This window comes from Lontra canadensis, unplaced genomic scaffold (assembly GCF_010015895.1).
Source record: "Lontra canadensis isolate GAN:19392208 unplaced genomic scaffold, GSC_riverotter_1.0 scaffold156, whole genome shotgun sequence".
Classification (NCBI taxonomy): Eukaryota; Metazoa; Chordata; class Mammalia; order Carnivora; family Mustelidae; genus Lontra; species Lontra canadensis.
Window position 1 is genome coordinate 2,420,696 of NW_022631150.1, and position 22,360 is coordinate 2,443,055.

At 38.8% G+C, this 22,360-nt stretch overlaps 1 protein-coding gene and 1 long non-coding RNA gene across 2 annotated transcripts in view; one reads left to right on the plus strand and one right to left on the minus strand.

Moving 5' to 3' along the window:
- Window positions 1–755: 755 nt before the first annotated feature.
- LOC116859489 lies at window positions 756–18,415 on the minus strand. Its single transcript, XR_004381164.1, has 4 exons — window positions 18,131–18,415; window positions 13,448–13,534; window positions 12,349–12,498; window positions 756–939 (listed from the first exon to the last, which is right to left on the minus strand). It is a non-coding gene; the product is annotated as an uncharacterized LOC116859489 (long non-coding RNA).
- Window positions 18,416–18,543: 128 nt separating this feature from the next.
- The window catches only part of PEX7 (peroxisomal biogenesis factor 7), a 99,070-nt gene continuing 95,253 nt past the window's right edge, over window positions 18,544–22,360 (plus strand). Inside the window, exons 1-3 of the mRNA XM_032844796.1 lie at window positions 18,544–18,706; window positions 20,224–20,281; window positions 21,373–21,523. Of these exons, the coding sequence (XP_032700687.1) occupies window positions 18,577–18,706; window positions 20,224–20,281; window positions 21,373–21,523 (339 nt within the window). The 5' untranslated portion in view covers window positions 18,544–18,576. The remainder of the gene's footprint in view (window positions 18,707–20,223; window positions 20,282–21,372; window positions 21,524–22,360) is intronic.

A 22,360-nucleotide genomic window follows, 5' to 3' on the forward strand; every position in this document is an offset into this window, starting at 1 on the left:
ATTAGATTAAAACATAATTTAGGAGAAATTAGTAGAATGGAATTATGAGTTCAAGGACAAAAAGAAATGATAAATTTTCTAACAATGATGACCTTGTTCAAACATTTTTTTTAAAGTGATAACAATAGTAAAAAGATAGGCACCCTCTACAAGATGACCCCCAGAGATCCCTTCCTCCCGGTATTCATTCTCTGTGTCATCCCAGGATAGGCTTGACCTAATCATTTGCTTCCAACAAAGAAAATACAGAAGACAGGCTGGGGTGTAGCTTTCAAGAGCACATTACCCTGGGGGCACCTGGGGGGCTCAGTGGGTTAAAGCCTCTGCCTTCGGCCCAGGTCATGATCCCAGGGTCCTGGGATCAAGCCCCACATCAGGCTCTCTGCTCAGCAGGGATCCTGCTTCCCTTCCTCTCTCTCTGCCTGCCTCTCTGCCTACTCGTGATCTCTGTCTGTCAAATAAATAAAGAGAATCTTTAAAAAAAAAAAAAAAGCACATTACACTGTACCCCTGAAACAAAGAATACATTATATGGTAAATAAATAAATAAATAAAATATGCAAAAATGGGAAAAAAATAAGAGACTACATTACAAAAAGACTGTGATTTCCATCTTGCTCATCCTCTTTTGTTCCCCCCTACCCATCCCCCATCTCTCTCTCTCTCTCTCTCATACACACACACACACACAAACATACACATGCACACACGGTTCATATTGTGAACTGCCTTATGAGAACCCAGATGACAAGGAATTGAGGAAGGACTATTGCCATTGGCCAGCAGGGAACCAGACCCTCCCTCCGACAGTCCACAAGGAAGTAAATCTTGCCAACAATTATGTGAGCGAACTTAGAAGCAAATTCTACTTAGTCAAGTCTTCAGATGAGACTGAAGCGCTGGCCCTTGACTGCAGTCTTGTAAGAGATCTTGAGTGACCTAACCTAGAGAAACTGAGAAAAATAAATGGTTGTTTTCAACTGCTCAGCATAGGGACAATTTATTACACCATATTAGATAACTAATAAAATAATTGTGTCAAATGGCTGTTGTTTCTAGAATCCATTGGATGCATTTAAGAGTGACAAAATATTTTGAATTTAAAAATGACATCATTTTTCAATAATCGTGACCATACATCATTTGCAGCTATTCAAACTTATGAGAAAACATTTATAGGGCAACTGTGTGTGGGGGGTTCGTAATTTTTCCAAATATTTTTGGAGAGTACATGAACAAAAAAATTAGCAATGTCCTGACAGCACTGGGAAGCCTTCCTTCCTCAGTGATAGTGAAAGAGGTTAAGGGAGAGGATTAAGAGTGAAATAGGAATGAGAGGAGGAAATTCTCTGCTTTGAAGAAGTAAGTTTAGTACTTGACCAGAGCGAGGAAGCACAACCAAAATAAGAATCTGCAGCGACTGAGAGCTTACAGTTACACATATTATCTCATTTAATCATCACTACAAATCCTTGAGGGAGATTTTATCTGGAGTTTTGAGGAGACCCTAGCCCATGTCGTCATCATACCCTATGTCATTTGGCTGAGTTGGGCTTACAGACAAGGCACCCACTTATTTATCCAGCCATTTATCCATTAGAGCCAATATCCATTTAAAGGATACATCTAGCCATTTGTCCAGTGTATCCAATACATAATCAAGGAGCTGAGAGCACATTTCAGCATCACATAAATATTAATCCTGCCCAAAAGCTAAAAGTATACAAATAGATGTTAGACTCTCCTCATCACAAAAGTAAAAAGCATGAGGCTTAGGTAAAATCCTAAGACTGATTCCAAAAGCCAGTGCAGTTGACACCTCTGTCTTTCCAGAAAACAAGGAAAATTATTAAACGCATTTTATGCTGTGTTCGGATTATATCAATCACTCACAGAGTCTTGTTTCTCCTTCTACATAGAGGCATAGTAACATAGGAAGCCCATAGTAAATATATATCTTAGACCAAACACAAACACTCTAAGATTCAAAAACATTTTTATTGTGCCAATATATATATGTATTGCATATATGTGTGTATATATATGTATATATGATATATACCATAAATTTTACAATTTTAACCATTTTAATTATGCAGTTCAGTGGCATTAAGTACATTCACACTGTTGTACAACCTTCACCACACCACTATCCATCTCTAGTACTATCTTCCCAAACTGAAACTCCACAGTCAGTAAACACTAATTCCCCATTGTCTCCTCTCCACAGCCTGCTTGATGACCACCATTTCTACTTTCTGTTTCTATACATTTGACTACTCTAGCTAACTCATATTAGTTGAATCATATTTTATTTGTCCTTTTTTGGCTGGCTTACTTCACTTTAAAAGTTTAAAAGTTTACTCTTTGGGACGCCTGGGTGGCTCAGTGGGCTAAGCCACTGCCTTTGGCTCGGGTCCTGATCCCAGGGTCCTGGGATCAAGTTCTGCATTGGGCTCCTTGCTTGTCAGGGAGCCTGCTTCTCTTTCCGCCTCTGCCTGCCTCTCTGCCTGCTTGTGTGCTTGCTCTCTCGTTCCTTCTCTCTGACAACTAAACAAATAAAGTCTTTAAAAAAACAAAAACAAACAAAAAGTTGACTCTTCATGTTGTAGCATGTGTCAGAATTTCCTTCCTATTTAAGGCTGACTAGCATTCCATTATATGTATATACCACATTTTGTTGATCCATTTATCTATCAATAAACACAGGATCCGTTTCCACATTTTGGCTACTGTGAATAAAGCTACTATGAATATGGGTGTACAAATACCTGTTTGAGTCCCTGTTTTCAATTATTTTGGGTATATATCCAGAGTTGGAATTTCTGGATCATATGATAATTGTGTGTTTAATTTTTTAAGGAACTGATATCCTGTTTCCATGTCAGCTGCCCCATTTGACATTCCTACAAGATTCTAAAACTTTTAACAGCAAAGTCTAACTAAAATAAGTGAAGAAAGATATAAAATGAGTGAGGTAAACAACTGGCCCATAATTATTTACTCCCAGAGCTTGAAGGACCCTTAGAGTACATCAGTCTAAATATCCATCATAGGGGCACCTGGGTGGCTCACAGTGGGTTAAAGCCTTTGCCTTCAGCTCAGGTCATGACCCCAGGGTCCTGGGATCGGGCCACGCATCGCATCGCATCGGGCTCTCTGCTCAGCAGGGAGCCTGCTTTCCCCCTCTCTCTCTGCCTGCCTCTCTGCCTACTTGTGATCACTGTCTGTCAAATAAATAAATAAAATCTTTTAAATAAATAAGTAAATAAATAAATATCCATCATATATTTGAGGATAATGATTGAACTATTTGAGTGATTATTATACTACCCTCTAGCAAACATTGATTAGAATCTTATTATATGCCCAGCACAATGCTGTACAAGACAAAAACAAAAGCAAAAAACCCAAAAATCTCACCCTTCTCTGAAATTCTTTCGCATAACTATCATATGCAGCCTTAGACATAGCAACCTATTCACCTGGACGGAAAGACCACATATTTCAATTATTTTATTTCTTGTCTATCTCCATGGGAAAGATAAACTAGTTTCAAAATGATGTGAGTTGTTAAGTATTTCCAATTTGAGTCTTTATGGGGTCCCCACAGCAGTTATGAAAACAAAAATTATATTTTTAAATATATAATTACAGATCCTTGGCCATGCCCACCTACATTATTTTCGTTAAATGTTCTTTCACAGCATTGGCCAAGTGTAGATGTTATGCAACTCTGAGATTTGATTGATATTGAGATGAAAACCATTTCTCAGTTGAGAAAAAACAAGTACCCACAAAAGATGACGAGGACAGGTGGTAGACAGGCATTTTATAACAAGAATGGGAGTCCTTTCTAAGTGATACTAATGCTGTAAGTACCCTAAGTTCTAGAAATGGTCTCGCTGCAGGGTTTTGAATGCCCTGGTATCTTCCCTCTTTTTTCAGACTTCTATTCAAAGTCACAATAAGGAAATATTATACAGCCCTACAAAAGGAAGGAAAGCCTATGATTTGTGACACTATGCTAAGTGAAATAAACCAGACACAAAAAACAAATGCCACACCATCTTGCTTATATGTAGAAACTAAAATAGTCGAACTCAGAATCAGAGTAGAATGGTGGTTGCCAAGGCTGAGGTGGGGAAAATGTGGGAATATTGGTTAAAGGATACAAGGTATCATTTATGCAAGATGATTAAGTTCGGGGATCTAATGTACAGCATAATGACTAGTAGTTAACCATACTGTACTGATGACTAGTAGTTAACCATACTTGAAATTGACTAAGAGGGTAGATTTTAAGTGTTTTCACCCCCCACATACACATTCCAAAGGTAACTATATAAGGTGATGGGTATGTTAAGTTTGATTGTATTTATCATTTTACAATATATAGATATAGCAAAGCATGTATAAATGTATGCAACTTCTGTTTATCAGTTATACCCCAATAAAGCTGAAGAAAAGACACATGCATGATAAGGTGTGAATGACAGCAACTCTATGCTTTAGTCTTCTTGGCAATGCAGAACCTTAAAGAGCAACCCATTTAAAACCTACAAACTTTTTCAAAGACTTTTCTTCTATGAGCTCAGAAAAGTCATGATTTCATAAGTGGTCAATCAGAATTTAATATCAACACCAGAGAGCCAGTTTGTAACTATATAATTGGTAACAACCTTGCGTCCCTATAATTTCAGCCTAAAAACAAAGAAAACTAGAATTTTAGGCTGGCCTCTGATGCAGAATTACAAATATACAATGCTTGCTTGGCTTTGGAAATATTTGGAATAATTTATCTAACCTTGTTATAGTCCTCAAGCCCTCCTAGCTAGAAATGATTGATGTAATGGAAACTTCCATTTTATGTAGGAGGAAATAAAACTCTAGGGAAAGTATAGAACTAAGAAGTAAAGGGCAAATTGAGATTAAAATTCAGTATTTTTTATCATATTGCCTACTTGCACTTAAGGGAAGAATCCTCAAGTAATCATGTAAAAAATTCACAGGGAATAAATTTCTAGTCCTGGAATTTCAGGCAGTCCTTAAATCAACTTCCATTGACACTTCTAGCAAACTTGGACTCTACCTGAGAAGTGCAGGTGTGAGGAGGGGTATAGCAAAAGGGAAAGGGAGAAATAGGAGAAGATAAGTAATATTTCATGTTTCCTATTCCACTTCTCTAATTCAACTCAAGTTGTCAACATTTATGGAAGATTTATTATGTATTGAGCATACTTTAAGGTGCCAGAGACAAAGCAAATTAGACCTGGATTTTACTTTCAGATGCCCCAAATCCAGTATTGGAATGTGGTTTATTTATTAATATATTTAATCATTTATATTCTAGAAAACCTTGGTGATGGAATGAAATATTTTAAAACTTCATAGTCTTATATTGCAAGGTAAGGAGTGGCTAATATCTCAGAGCCCCTCAGGATATTTTTTCCATGATCAGCATCACCATAAACAGTTTACCCCAGCTGGAACCAGAGAGACCACATTATTTTTAGCTTAGGTTGGAAAAATCTTCCTGTGCCACTCTTTGCCAAGGTTCCAGCTGTTTTTTGTTTGCTAATCTCTGTTTAGCATTGCAAAAACTCCAGAATTTTCTCAGCTTACCCTTTGCAGTATTACAAAAAATACAGTGAGGCTTTAGGTTGTATTACGTGGGATTCACTCAATAATATTTCTTGAATACCTATTTCAGGTCCCTGGGATATACCAGTGAACATAACAGGCAAAGATTCCTGCCTTCATAAAACATATACTCCAGTTAGTAGATATACACAAATCCAAAATTATTGAGCTCAATATAGATACACATTTTTCTCTTCTGTAAAATAAGTCCAGATTTAGGTGTCCAGGACTCCCCTGATGGGTCCACTGTCACCCAGGATCTAAACTCCTTCACTATTTCTCCTTTCTTATCCCTATCTCATGCTTCCATCCTCATGGTCACCTCATGATTAGAAAATGGCTGTTGTAATCCAGCCATCATACCCATATTCTAGGCAGCAGGAAGGAGAGGAATGTCTGATCGCTAGTCGGCTCTTTTAAAATAGCTTTCCTAGAATCTTCATCCAATTACTCCACTTGGAGAAAGGATATCCATCGGGGAGGCTGGAAACTGTAGCTTTAAAGCTGGACACTTATATGCAACCATCAATGTAGGGGTTTTATTACCAGGGAAGAAGGGGAAAATGGATATTGGATAGGCAACAGTCTTTGTCACAGATATCTTAATTCAATATGATGTGTGTCTGCTTGTGTGTGTATCTACCTATAAATAGATGATAGATAGATAGATAGATAGATAGATTTATAAAGAGAAATTTTAAAGCATCATATGGGGAATTATATATTATGTAGTACTTTGGGGGTTGTTGCATTTTAAAAAAATCGTGTCTATAACCCTCATTTTAAATGTTAAACTTCTATCCATCTATAAATATTTAGAGGGCTAATTATCTCAGCTAGATGGTTATTGTTTAAGGAGCATAGGTTATGAGTAAAATTATTGAGTAAAATGCACTATTCCTGGTTCTCAAAACAATCTGCAAATTCCTTAATGTACTTATAATTGAAATTAAAAATTTCCATTAATGTCCTAAATAAGAGGAGGGAAAAAAGCCCTTCTCTGAGGGGTCCTGTTTTGGGTTCAGGGAAGATACTGTGTGTCCCTAAATCCTTGGCCTCTTCATGGTATGGCGGGGCATGAGACTGCAGTCAGCTGCCCCCTCCTCTCCTTGTTGCCATGCCCTGAAGCTCTAGGAACTGAAAAGACCCATGGCACTAAAGCAGCAGGTGTAATGGGATGAGAGCTCTGGGCACCTGATTAAACTCAGTTCTGGTTCAGTTGTGAAGGAGCTGACTTCCTTTCTTTTGGCCTCAGTTTTCTAATTTGTAAAATGAAGGTGATTTTATTTACTGTCACAGCCATGTATTTTATTGCTAGAGTAATCACTCCTTGAAAGCTTTCTGAATTTGCATTATCTGTGTCCATTTTTTTTTTTTTTGGTCTTAGAAACAATTTTGATTGAAGACAGATAGATATATCTATATCGATAGATATATCGATATAGATATATCTATGTATCGATATCTATATATATGTATATATATAGATATATATGTATATATATCTCAATAGAGCAACAGCACATTTTCCAGTTGTCCTGACAGAGAGGAAATTCCTTCAGTAGTGTATTAGTCAACTCAGGCTTCCATAACAAAATACCTATGATTGGGCAGCTCCAAGAGCAGACACTTATTTCCTCATGGTTCTGGTGGCTAGAAGCCCATGTTGAAGTTGCCAGTAAATTCAGTTTCTGGGAGAGGTCCCTTTTTGGCTTGTAGGCAGTCACCTTCTTGCTGCACCCTCACGTGGCCTTTCCTTTGTGACTGCACGAGAAGGAGAGTGTCTGGTGTCTCTTCCTCTTTTTTTTTTTTTTTTTTTAAGATTTTATTTATTTATTTGACAGAGAGAGAGAAACAGCAAGAGAGGAACACAAGCGTGGGGAGTGGGAAAGGGAGAAGCAGACTTCCCGCCAAGCAGGAAGCCTGGTGTGGGCTCCATCCCAGGACCTGGGTATCAGGACCTGAGCTGAAGGCAGATGCTTAACGACTGAGACTCCCAGGTGCCCCTCTTCCTCTTCTTATAAGAACTCCAATGGCCACAATTGCAGAACTGTGGAAAGAGCCAACATGCCCTTCAACAGACGAATGGTTAAAGAAGATATGGTCCATACATACAATGGAGTATTATGCCTCCATCAGAAAGGATGAATATCCAACTTTTGTATCAACATGGATGGGACCGGAAGATATTATGCTGAGTGAAATAAGTTAAGCAGAGAGAGTCAATTATCATATGGTTTCACTTACTTGTGGAGCATAAGGAATAACATGGAGGTCATTAGGAGAAGGAAAGGAAAAGTGAATTGGGGGAAATTGGAGGGGGAGACAAAGCATGATTGACTGTGGACTCTGAGAAACAAACTGAGGGTTTTAGAGCGGAGGGGGGTTGGGGGATGGGTGAACTTGGCTGTGGGTATTAAGGTGGGCAGGCATTGCAAGGAGCACTGGGTATGGTGCATAAACAATAAATCTTGGAACACTGAAAAAATAAAATTAAATAAATTTTTTAAAAAAAGAACCCTAGTCTAACTGGATTAGGCCCCACCTTTGTGACTTCATTTAACCTTAATTACTCCCTAAAGGCTCCATCTCCAAGGTTGGGGCTTCAACATATAAATTCGGAGATGAAAGAACACCATTCAGACATAGTAACATGAAGCACAATGTTCTACAATCCTGTCTTGATCATTGTGGTGACATAGGTGATAAGTTACATATGCTATAGGTCAGTTTAAAGTCTCACATAGCTTCCTTATTTGGGACCTAACTTATTCAAATTGTATAGCTCAGCTGACAATAAGACTGGGTAATTGCTCCAAGCTCTTTAATTTCCCTCATTTAACTGGCTAAGAATGAAAAGAAAAGCTTCCTTTCACAGGGTACACATTTAGTTCAACACTCACTCTCCAGTATTTATTTATTCAGAGCAGAAGTCTGTTACAAACAACAGAGACAATTATAATTAAGAATGACAATAAAAACACAACTTTGTCTTTCTATTTTAGGCATTTAATCTTTTTTTTTTTTTTCTATAAACCAACAGAGGAAGAAATCTAAACTTCACTGAGCTTACTCTGTGCCCGGCATAATCCTAGGTCCTCTGCATAATTTGCTCGGTAAATCCTCACAACAGCCCTAAACACTATTATTATATCCACTTACAGAGAAGGAAATGAAAGTAAAGATAACTTGACCATAGTTGTACTCGTAGTCGGTAACGAAGCCTGGATTTCAATCCTGATCTTCTTAGTTCCAAAGCCCATTCTCAGCAATATTATTTTGGGTAAAGCTGAATATATGTAATTTCCAGAAGATTAAGAATCCTGTGTATTGTTAAAAAGCTTGAGACAGAACTATGTGTAGATATGGAATGATCTCCAAGATACACTGTGGGAATTTTAAACTGCTGGTTGTATATGGTATAAACTTACAAAGTAAAAAAATATATTTATAGTGACTAGTAAGTCTTGATTCTATCTTGTGTCTTGGTGCCTCCATTATTCTTCCCAGTGGCAACCACTATTACCAGTCTCCTTGTATTTCTTTCTAGAGACATTCTATGAATTTACAAGCAGGATATAAACACTTATACACATAGTTTAAAAACACAAATTGTGGCTAATTCTAAGCATTGTCCTGCACTTTGCTTTCTTTTCAGTATGCAATATATTCTCTCTGAGGAGGGGAACTGAAAAAATTAGAGGGTCTGGAGTCAGAAGGAGACTTACTTCTCACTGTATACTCTGAATAATTTTTAACCATGGGGGTGTGTTAATCTTTTCAATTATAATGCATAAATTCAAGAAAACTACTGCATATTCTTAGTCTTTGGATAAAGATCTTATCATCAAGTGGTAATATAGTAAAGAAAACCAACCCAATGTCCTTTGACTTCTCTTTTAATATTGTGGCACCATTAACTTTCTTCTTGAGGAGCGTGATTTTTAGCAACATTTATTTTCTGAATTCAGCTTTGGATTGTGATGCTACCTGAACTCACTATTAGAAGCAAACATTACTGTTGCTAGTGAAATATAGAATCCAGGTTTGGGGATAAAGCTTGGCCACCCTCTGGTGGTCTTAGTTTGAATAAAAATAGCCTTCAACTATAATCACTTTTCTTTATAGCAAGTCTTGGAGTCCTAATATTAAGAGATAAAAAGGACAGAATCCATCATACTTAATTTAGAGTTGAGAAAATAGAGTACCAAAAGGTAAAGCAATTGCCTCAAAAAACAAAGCAGAGAGTCCTGACATTCAGTTCATTGCTTTCTTCATTAAAAAAATAATAATTCTCTTATAAATATCTTATTCACTGAGTCTGTCACAAAAAGGATATGCTATGTATCACCCTCAAAAGGGCGAAAATAAGAAAAGCAATTACAGTTCTTACAAACTATATTAGATGCAACCTCTTTTCAAATTTGGAAGTTAAGTTTTAGACATGAGTGAGAATTTCTGGAAGAAGTCAACCCTAAGGGGAAATCTGAAAGAGGACACAGAGTTGGCTTATGGGATAAAGAGGTAAAGATTCTTTCTGCGTAGGGGGCAGCATTAAAGAACACCCAGAAAAGTCAGTGGGTGTAGGGAACAAAAGAATCTTTCAGAAGAAATCCGTAGGCAATCCATGTTAGTGGAATGAGGGAGGGGAGATTTCATTTTCCTTTTTAGCTTCTTGAAAGTTTTCTCTTTGAAGGGTAGTGGAGAATAAAACTGAATTCTAACACTTTTCAACTTACTTAAGAACATTAATTGCCCTTAAAGTTTGTTTTTTATGCACCAGACTTTTTAAAAAGTAAGACTATTTTTTTTTAAAGAGCAGTTTTAGGTTTACAGAGAAATTGAGGGGAAGATACAGAGATTTCCCATATATCCCCTGTCCTCACACATGCATAGCCTCCCCCATTATCAACATCCCCCACCAGAGTGGTACATTTGTTGCAATTGGTAAACCTACATTGATACATAGTCATCACCCAAAATTCATAGCTTACATTAGGATTTACTCTTGAAGTTGTACATTCTATAGGTTTAGACAAATGTATAAATGACATGTGTCCATCACTATGGTATCATACAGAATATTTTCACTGTTCTAAAGATTCTCTGTGCTCTGCCTGTTTATCTCTCCCAACTCTCACCATCCCCCCCCTCCCCCATGCAACCCCAGGCAACCACTGGTCTTTACTGTCTTCATAATTTTGCCTTTTCCAGAATGTCAGATAGTTGAAATCACATAGTATGTAGCCTTTTCAGATTGTCCTCTGTCACTTGGTAATACGCATTTAAGCTCCTTCCATGTCTTTTCATGGCTTGATAGCTCTTTTCTTTCTAGCGCTAAATTATATTCCATTGTTCGGATGTACCACAGTTTATTTATCCCACTCACCTACTAAAGGACAACCTGCTTCCACATTCCATCAGTTATAAATAAAGCTGCTATAAACATCCATGTGCAGGTTTTTTTGTGAACCTAAGTTTTCAGCTCCGGTGGGTAAATACCAAGAAACATAATTCCTGCATCCTATGGTGAGGGTTCTGTTTGGTTTTGTAAGAAAGCACCAAACTGTCTTCTAAAGTGGCTGTGCCATTCACAGTCCCACCGGTAATTAATGAGCGTTCCTGGTGTTCCATATATTCTCACCAGCATTTGGGGCGTTGGTGTTCCAGATTTTGGCCATTTTCATAGGTATGTAGTGATATTCCAGTTTTCCTAAATAATTCTCTCAGTCATGTGGCTTCTTGATCCCTCACTATTCTACTGGCCCTTCTTAGGAAGCTCTATTTATGAGGAAACTGAGACTCAGAAATAAACTATTTGCTGAAAATCATACAGCCAACATCATCAGAGATGAAATTTCTATTCATCATTATTTAAAATGAATTGACTTACAGTGTAGTGACTTCTTTTTTACTGTGAATAATATAAAGAAGGGAGGAAGGAAGGAAAGAGAGAGACTCAAACTACACAATAGCAAGTGCAAAGATCCTGAGGCTGGAGACTATTTGGGGTGTTTGAGGAACAAAGAAATAAAGAAAAGCAAAAAAAAAAAAAAAAAAAAAATTACCGTACTACAAAACATCAAGGATCTTAGGCACTCTGTGAAGAATGCCAGACAACTTCTAAGATTTCATTTCTCAGATGAAAGCATGCCTGCCTTTTTGACCAAAGGGATTGAACAGGTTTGAAGGAAACCAGCATATTGTTCTTTTTCTTAGTTAATAAAAATGAAATGATAGATTTCGTGGGGGGGGACAGACAGAGAGGGGGAGAGATTGAATCTCAAGATTGCTCCATGTCCAGCATGTGAGCCTGACGTGGGGCTTGATCTCACCACTCTGAGATCATATCTGAGCTGAAATCAAGAGCTGGACACTTCCCCGACTGTGCCACCCAGGGCCCCTGAAAGGATAAGTTTTGCAGAATATGCTGTCTTCCAGAGCTAAGAAATCCGAGGCACATAATGAGTGTGCTAGATTTTTAACGTCTGATGCTCAGATTTAAGACGATCATACACATTCCCTGAATACTTGGCAAATTGTTTCTCTGTCTAGACTTTTCTTTCTTAAGAATATATAAACAATACATACGGTCCAGAGAAATAGCTTGGTCCTGTACTATGTTTGTCCAAATGTAAAATGTATGTAGTGACCAAGGTTTATGCTTATCATAAATGGTAAGATTTATGAATGAGTGAAACTTACCAAGAATCCTGGAAATGAATAATCCTGTTTTGACTGATTTCTCCCTGAGGTCAGTTCTAGGTCACTGTAGTCCGAGTCTTTATGCTGCTTAGTCATGATGGGAATTATAGTTGACCTGGATTTCCCCATTGTGTTTCCACTTGATTAGCTCTGAAATATAAAGTGCATGAGTTCTGTTTCATTCTAGACTTAAGTAGCAGGAAACTTCTGCTCTTTTCCCCAAACATACATCCTCAAATTTATAGAAGTCAGAAGCAACAGAATCTTATAACAGATATTTCGGGCATATGGTTCTCTGACAGGGGCTCTGTGGGCACTGGTATAGGAAGTTTTCACAGGCTTCCAGTTACTACTTAATAAATTAGAGCCATTTCCTACTAATTCAAACTAATTGGACAAGAACAATCTGAATTAGTAAAATCTTTAGTCATATACTTCAAATGACCTTTCAATTATAAAAATTTTAAACTTATAGAAATATTACAAGAGTGATACATATAATTCCCATATATCATTTATCCAGATTCCCAAATTCTTAACATTTTTACCATATTTGTTTATGATTCTATTCGTGCATGCCCATATTCCTTATTTTTTTCTGAACCATTGAAGGGTTATCCTTTTATCATTCCCTTTATCTCTTCTTATTTCTTAAGTATTTCCTAAGAATAGGGGCATTTTCTTACATAACCACAGTATAGTCATCAAATTTGAGACATTTAAAATGATGCAATATTTTTGTCTAATCGACCATTCATATGTTTTCAGTTATCCCAATAAAGTGTATATGACAGAGAGCAACTCTATGCCTTAGTCCATTTGGGCTTGGTAAACTGCTGCTGCAGACCCTTAAAGATCAACCCATACAAAACCTATGAACCTTTTCAGATGTTTACCGTCATGAGCTCCAGAAATGCTATACTTTCATAAGCAATCAGAAATTAACATCAACACCAAAGAACAAGTGTTAGCACCTTGGGTGCTAATTTCAGCCTAAAAAAAAACCAGAAGAGTTGGAGCTTTAGGCTGGCCCCTCTGCAGATTAATCAGTGTGCAGTTCCAGTTTGGCTTTGGAAATGTTTGGAATACTTTACCTCACCCTGTTAGAGTCTTCAAGGCCTCCTCGCTAGATGTGATTCATGTAGCCGAAACTCTTCCACTGTACAAAACTCTAGGGAAAGTAGAACTGAGAAATAAAGGGAAAATTGAGATCAAACCCCAGCATTCTCCTCCCTGTTCTTTGTTGTGAGGCCTATTTGCATTTAAAAGATTCTTCTTCAAGTAGTCAATTAAAAAACTCACAGGGAATAAATTTCTAGTCCTGGAATTTCAGGCAGTCCTTAACAAGCAGAAAATCAGATCAGTGGTTATTGGGGCAGGAGGGGTAGGGGTGCAGGTAGGGGCAGGTTTGATTAGGAAGGAGCACAAGGGAACTCTTCTGAAGTTGATCAAAATTTCTATGTCTTGATAGGGGGTACATGTAGTTGTCAAAACTGATGGAATTGTACCCTTCGGGTCTGCAATAAATAAGACTTTAGTAATGTGGTGGTAAGGTGTGGGGGCAGGGGAGCCACTCTCTGTTCCCACAATTAGGTTTCAGTCTTTTACTGAGCCTTGCTTGTGCATCACGAGTGTGAACTTCCCAAGTGTTTCTCAGTTTTTTTTGTTTTTGTTTTTTTCTCTGTTAAGCCAGGCCAGGATGTCTAGAATGGGCGAGACTTGGCTATTTCTCTTCCTTCAGGTCAGTTAGGCTCTAGTTAACTAGTTTTCTCTGAGGGGCAGGCCTTGTTAAGAACTTGAGTGTTCTGGCATGTTCCAAAATGGTTCCCCCCACCTCAACCACCCCACTCTCTGCCAGAAGCAGGGGGTGATTTTTCTCTGATATTTACTGTGGAAACCTGGTTGGCCTCATGGAAGGAACTCTCATATTTTGGGTCCCCCCTCTGATGGAGTCTCCTTAGAGTTTTTAACTCTTAGACTTCTCTGCACTGAGCCTCTACTAATTTATGAATTCTAGTTCGTGTTTTCTTACATAGGCACTGGGGTCTGTGCAAGTCTCCACTACTGAGTCTTGGCTCTTGTAAGCCATGACTTGCTGCATTCACCTGTCTGACACTCCAGTCAAGAGGGTAGAGGTTTGCTATGTGTCCTCCCATCAAAAATCTAAGAAGAGTTGTTAATTTATAGCTTTTTACTTGTTATGAGGACAGAGTAGTGACTTCCAGTCTCCTTATGTACAAAATCAGAAACCAGAAGTATAAGTTTAAAAGAAAAAAACCACACACTTTTATTTTAAATGATTACATATTTACAGAAAGGTTGGAAAAACAATTCAAAGTAATCCTGTATAAACTTCATGTAGATTCCCAAATATGATTCCCAAATATCACCTTTGCTTTATCTTTGTAACCATCTGTTTAAGTACCCATTTTCTAATTTTTAAGTGCTTGAAACATAGTACATATTTCCTAAAAACAAGAACACAGTCCTACATAAACACAATACAGTGACCAGAATCAAGAATTTGGTATTGGTATAAAACTACTAACTAATCCACAGACTCTTTTCAATTCCTGCCAATTGTCCCCTATTGTCCTTTACAGCAAAAGAAAAACATTTTCTAGTCCAGGATCTAATTCAGGATCGTATGTTGCTTTAGTTGCGACGTCTCTTGAGTCGTCGCAACAATTCTTCAGTCTTTCTTTACTTCGATATTTTTAAAGAGTATAGGCCAGTTATTTTGTAGAATGTCAGTGAGTTTGGGTTTGTCTGATGTTTCCTTGTCATCTGCATTCCTCAGGTATACAGTGGTTTGGGCAGAAACATCACAAAAGTGACGTTGTGTTCTTCCCAGTGCATCAGTCAGGAGGCACGTGACATTATTTGAGCCATTATGGGTGATGCTGGATCACTTGGCCAAGGGTGGTGTTTGTTAGGTGTCTTCATTGTAAAGTTACCCAATTTCCTTTTTTAACTAATAAGAATCTAGTGGGGAGATACTTTGAGATTATGCAAACATCCTTTTTCTCTTTATACTTCCTCCCACTAGTTTTAACATCCATTGACGATTCTTGCCTAGAATAATTATTATGGTGATTGCCAAATGATTATCTTGTGATTTTTGTCATTTTTTCTGTCTTTATCAATAGGAACTCTACCATAAAGAAAAACTGCCTCCTCTCACATTATTCTTTTCGGTCTGGTTTCTTAGATTCTTACTTTATTTAGTAGGTTATAATCTGTAACAAGCAATATTTTAACTGGCCCATATATGCCCAGGAAAGGCCCCTTCCAGAGAGTTCCTGTAACCTTTCCACAGTCTTTATAATGTTTTCGTGCACTTCCTTACTTTCTAGCAGAGGAAGGTTTTTCAGGCCTTGCCATTATGTTAACATCTTTAAATGACATTAAAACTTTTCTTAAGCTTATAGGAATTTAATTCCAACTAATGTTGAGGATTTCACTGTGCTTAAAACACTAAATAAGATGGTCACACTTGGTGCTTCTTCCGCACACCCTTCCACGTGAAGTGGCTACTCCTAGAAGGAAAGTCTGGGGACTGGCTTATTAATTTCCTTCTTGTTTGCAGGTGCAGACACTCATGACTGACTAGCTGTCTGGGTCTCTTGTCTTCTCTGTGACTGTAAGTTTAAAGAACTTGAGGGCTCCCACTCTGTGTTTATTTGGTCAAGTTGATGTAGTTTAAATTGGAATGGAAATTGTCTGTGTCTAATAAAGTAAGTGACTGCAGCCACGATGTTGACCCTGATTCAGAAGCTCACAAGCCATCTTGGGCCACTTTCAAAAACACAAAATATGGGAGATGAGAGTGAAGTGACATCAACAATCTTGGGGTCTCAGGTTCCCACAAGGGCAAAAGTCATGAAAATAATGAAACAAATGCAGTAGAGGGTATGTGTCGTACGCAAACCCTCCTAATTCAAGCTGTATTTCTGAACAAACTGATTAATTAACTAATAGGATCCATCTGTGTGTCTCCCCTATCTGTCCCTAACTCCTCTTCCTCTGACAACTTTTACATATGCATGTTTTCCCCAAGGTTCTATTTTTGGCTCTTTTCTCTTTTCAAAAAAACTCTTTTCCTGAGTGAGGACAATTCTCTCCATGACTTATGTATCTTCTACAGGCAAATAGAACTCTTGCCTTAGTCTCTGACTGCAATGTCCAGTAGTCCATAAGAAATTCACATTCAATGTGTTAAAACTGGAGCTCATTTTCTTTCCATACCTGCTTCTCCTCCCATGGTCCTTATTTCAGTGAAGAGTCCTTGTACTGACCCACACACCAAAGTCAGAAATTCGGAAATAATTTTGACATCTCCTTGTTCCTTGTGTATTATTTATTTTAAGTTACTGCCTTAAAATCTCATCTGACTCTACTTTACACTCCCCTTACTATAATCTTTTGTTTGAACAAATGATAAAGTCCTTTAACTGGCCTCCTCATCTCTGATCTCTGTCCTCCCAATTAGTGTTGCCAAAAGATCTCTTATTATTTTTTAATTAAACCTTTTGTTTTGAGATTATTTTAAATTCACATGCAGTTATAAGGAACAGGACAGTGAGTTCTGGTGTACGCTTCACTCGGTTTCCTCCAATGGTATTATATTGCAAAACTACAATATAATACTACAACCAGGGTATTAACATTGACATTCAATAGACAGAACTTTTTCATCACCCAAAGTAGTCCTCATATTATTCTTTTATGGCCAACCACTTACACTCATCTGTAACCCCTGGCAACCACTAATCTGTTCTCCATTTCTATAATGTCATTTCAAGAACATTATATAAATGAAATAATACAGTATGGAAGCTTGTGGGGTTGACATTTGTTACTTAGAGTAATATTTTGGACATTTATCCAGGAAACTTTTTGACACAAAAGATCTTTTAGAATGAACATGTAATTTATCACACTGAAAACTCTGATGGTTCCCCATTGTTTAAATTCCAGTAGACATCCAATTCCATTAGTATAGTTAGTATAGCATGTAAGACTCTTCGTGATCCAGCCCCAGTACAATACTCTAGTCTCTTCACCCAAGTCTTCACCTTAGCCCTTCTCTATCTGGCTAGGCTGAGTCCTGGTAGCTACAGTCTTCTATGGATCATGTTCCTTCCCTCCTCCTCCCTCTTTCCCTTTCTTTCTTTCCATCTCTTGCGTTGCTCATGTTATTCTTGATCCTACAATGACCTCCATCTCCTTGTCTGTTTAAAGAAAACCTCATCATTTACTTATCACAAACAAATACCTTCTTTCTGAAGCTGTTCCTCCAGCACTGACAACTTCCTTTTAAAAATACCTGTATATATTTCTAATAGCACCTACAGTATTTTGATCACAGTTAATTGTTGACAGGTTAGACCATCTCTAGAGGACATCTTATTGCTTTTAAACCCCAAGTACCTAAAGCTTTTAAACCCTAAGTACCTAAAACTGTACTTGGTGTATAGTTAAGCTGACCCATATGACAAGGTTTGTGCAGGTTTCCCTGGCTTCATTATTAACTGCATTCTCTTTCACTCTCAACAGTGTCATATGTGACAAATAAATTATATATAGTCACCTTCTGCATAGCACATGCTTTGTAAATGTTTCAATGAATGAATGAATGAACTTTAATTTTCCTTAGCCTCGCACCTGAGCATTAGTTACTATACAATATACACAGTGAGAATTTTTAAAAAGTTAACTGCTTATGATATCTTTTTTTCCTAGCTTCACTCCTGCCTGATTTAACATTGCTGCAAGTTACCTTGGACAACACAGCACTCAATTGCCTTTTTGCTCGCTGCTTGGTTTCAGAGTTGCTGTAGCTTGTCTTACTTTGTAATCGTCAGAAACACTTCTTGATGCCAGTCTTCCGAAATCTCAATGAACTAATAAAAGCCAAAAAAAACTCCGCAGAGAAAGCTGATACGCAAAAACAGAAGTTGTCAGAATCATCACCTAATCCTAGAATCACAGTTCAGGGTAGGTGGCGCCAATCTCTTTGTTTTGCCCCAAACAAAAATGGGCTCAGTCAGAGTCAAGGCCCTTTCCTTTGCGGACCAATCGAAATCTAGCATTCAGGGCTCCGGGTGACCTCATTTCCGCCTCGTCTTCCTGGGCCTCTCCACTCGGCAAGCCGGAGCTGTCTGCTTCCGATCCGGAACAGCTGTAGCGACCCGTGGGCGGCGAGGCCCGGAGGCGGCCGGCGGGATGAGCGGGGCGCTTGGCGGAGCGGTGCGGACGCTGCGGGTGCCGGGCCGCCACGGCTACGCGGCCGAGTTTTCCCCGTACCTGCCGGGCCGGCTTGCCTGCGCCGCAGCCCAGCACTACGGCATCGCGGGTGAGGCCGCGCCGCCGGGGCGGGGGCGGGTTCCCGTCGAGCCCCAGCTTCACGCTGCCTTCGGAAAATCACTTCCGACAGTAGACAGTGCTACAAATGAACACCAGGGGGAGCCTGGGAACGGGCCAGTTCCCGCTTCCTCCTTTGTCCGGTGTGGAAAGTGGGTCTGGAGACCGAAGTCCATGGTTTTTTCCCAGTTACGGTGCGGAAGCAGCTCGTGGGAGGTGCCTACTGGCTCGTGTCTTTATTCCTTAGCGCACCGTCTCCACCGCCACCTGATCCTCTACCCTACCCCCACCTCCAGGCACAAGCCACTTGTAGGGAGTCGGCTTGGCGCTGTGAACCCTCCTTGGAAGGCGACGGTCTGCAGCGTCACCCCTGTGGGCCCTCCCACTACCTGCTAATGAGTCCCCCATCCCCACAGTATGCATCTCCAGGCTGTCTGGGTGGCCCTCAGCGGACTCTTGGCTTCTAACAATTGATCCAAGTCTGCCCCCACTTTTGTTGTCTCTGGAGCAATACCCACAGTTGCAAGAAGTTGCTGGAGGTTCAAATTCATTGTCTCTTTTCAAGGACTAGATTGAAAGGCGGGGTTCCATTCGTAAATTTGCAACTTTTAATTTGTATCCTAGCTGTTATTTACGCACTGAAGCTCCGTGCATAATGTCAGCTTTTGATAGTTTGTTTTCTGTTTTTGTTGTTGTTGTTGTTTGTTTTTGGTCTTACAGCTGAAAAAAAAAATGTGATTTCTAAAACTCAGAGGGCAAGAAAGATTTAATTATGTTTTCACCACTTAGCTCTTACTGCTTGCATTTGCACATTCAGATTTACAATACTTGCCCACTAGTTAGGTTGAAACTCATGAGTTTGTTATTTTAAATTAAATCCTTTGTAAAAACTTATAAGGAGTTGATATTAAAAAAAAATCAGTCGTGTGTAAATAGAGTGTTTTTACTCCCTCAGTCTGTATAACAAGTACAAGTTTTAAAATATGCTTGTCCCTTAGTGAAATAATTCATTTTTGGTAGATAACATAGTATTCAGCACTTTACCGCCTAGTATGTGGTAAATTCCACTAGGTATTTTGCTTTAAGATCCCATGTTGAATGTATTTTAGGTTTATTGGTGAGGCAGTGTAATGTAGTAGAAGGAGGGGAGGAGTTTCTGGAGTCTGTAGGCCAAAGGTTTCTCAAGTGTAAAAACAGATGACAACACCTGTGTGGGAGTTTATGTGCCTCACACCCTGCCTGGCCACAGAATATGAATTCAAATATCTCTCCTCTGTTAGAGCTGTGTCTGGATTCCAGACATAGGTAAGATAAGTTTAATTTTTCATGGTTGAGGCATAGTATAGAAAGAAATGGAAAGCACAGTTCTGATCATTTTGTATACATAGTCTCAATAACTAGGGAGGAATTTGTGGTAGTAAAATTAGATGCTCAGTGCTCCATCCCCTTTGATCTTAGATGCTCTCCTGACAAGTTCAACAGCATAACTTTGATTTCCCCCCCCCTTAGGCTGTGGGACCCTTCTAATATTGGATCAAAATGAATCTGGGCTTAGACTTTTTAGAAGGTAAGGTGGCTCTCAGGATTAAACTTACATGTATTCTCTGTTGCTATTAAAGCCTTAATATAATTAGATTTTGAATCTTTTTGATGAGTAAAAGATTTTTTAATTTTTAGATTTGCAGTAGAAAAAAAAGTCAGCATTTGCATGGTATAGAACATATTTTTGCCAGTAAGTTGTGATTATATTAATTTTTCTTCTAAAGGCCTTGTCTCTTAGGGCCAAACATAAAAAAAGTGTGTAAACTGTTTAGTATACTGTGGGACATTTCTAACTTTGCTGTCTTCTTCACATAGTTTAGTTTTACTCATTCAGGAGCTGATAGTCCATTTTGTGAGTTACTTAAGCACTTCTTGCCCTTTCTTCTTTCTATGACTGTCTTAACTGTTGGACTTATTAACTCTTCTGGCAGGGTTAGTCAGTGTCAGAGAAAAGAAAGCAAATCCTATCAGAAGATAATTACCTGCTCATAGCTGAGGTGAAAATTTTATGTGGAAAGTTGAAATAATTGGTCTAAATTAGTATTATGAAGTGCTTGCTGCTCCCTCCTATCTACCACAAAAACCAGTGAGCACCCGGGTATGGCATCACGGTCTCACATAAATCGTGCCCAATTTCTAGATGGGAGACCTAATTTTAATCTAGCTCTGCAGTTTTCTGTTGTGATTATATATGACCTGGGCTGTTCTTTTCTCTTTTTTTATTAATCTGTTTTTTAAAGATTTTATTTATTTTTGCAAGAAAGAGAGAAAGAGAGAATGAGCACGAGCAGGGGGAAGGAACAGAGGGAGAAAGCAGGCTCCCCATTGAGCAGAGAGGCCAATGCGGGACTCGATCCCAGGACCATGAGATCATGACCTGAGCCAAAGGCAGATGCTTACCCACTGAGCCACCCAGGCACCCTGGGCTGTTTTTTTCCACCTCTCTGAATGCATTCTTTATCTGTCAAGTGTTTGCTGTGCTTATCTTCTATAATCATGAAGACTTTGTGAAATAATATGTGATAAACTTGAAGAAAAGCTGTAAAATTATGATTGTTATCTTATGTTCGGCTGCCTGAATAGCCATGTGTTCTGTTTTCACCTTTCCTGGTGTAGCTTTGACTGGAACGATGGTTTGTTTGACGTAACCTGGAGTGAGAACAACGAACATGTCCTGGTCACTTGTAGTGGCGATGGCTCGCTGCAGCTGTGGGACACTGCCAAGGCCACGGGGCCCCTGCAAGTCTACAAGGAACACACTCAGGAGGTAGGAAGGCAGTCTTCCTGGGCTGATTATTTTTCTTTGGATGAAATCCACTTGGGGATGGAAATATGGGGACAGGAAGTTTAAGTTTGGTATTTCTTATACATGTTGGATGTCATTTATTATTTGATTATTGAAACATAAAGTACATCTTGGCCCAAGAAACTAGGAGAGAAGAAAAGGTCAGGCTTCTCATTAGTCCGTGAGAACGCCTCCAGTACTGTAAGTATGCTGTGGCCCCATTTCCTCGAGAGAGGCCTGTCACTTTCCTACCCCTGGATATGCCTGCCCTAAGACTGCCTGGAGACAGAGGTAGGCGGACTTTTCACAAAGACTTCACAAGATTGCCTCTAGGGCTTCAGGAAGGTTCTGAAGGATTTTCAGAATATATTGGAGCAAGAACATCAACTACTGATTATGAGACAGAGCTTACTGAAGAAATTGGGAATTGAAAGCCAGTTCATGTGTGTAGGTTCTGTGTGTGTGTGTGTGTGTGTGTGTGTGTGTGTGTGTGTGTGTATATATATATATATATATGTAGTGTAGGAAATAGTTTGGTTTTCAATCCTATAAAACTACATATGTATTTTTAATGGACGTGATGGTAAAGATAATCCCTTTTGGTGTTGTAGTTTAAATGTTTAAAAATTTTCCTCAAGGTAGCAGTAGATCCTTCAAATGAAAACTTGCACATTTACGTTCAAACTTTTGTCTGCCACAGCGTCTGGCCCATGGAAGGCCTCCCGTCAGTGCTTATTAGATGCAAGAATATTAGTCTTTTGTAATAAAAAGATTAGTCGTGTGAGGATTCCAGAAATCATTGTGTAGCTATTGCTATTA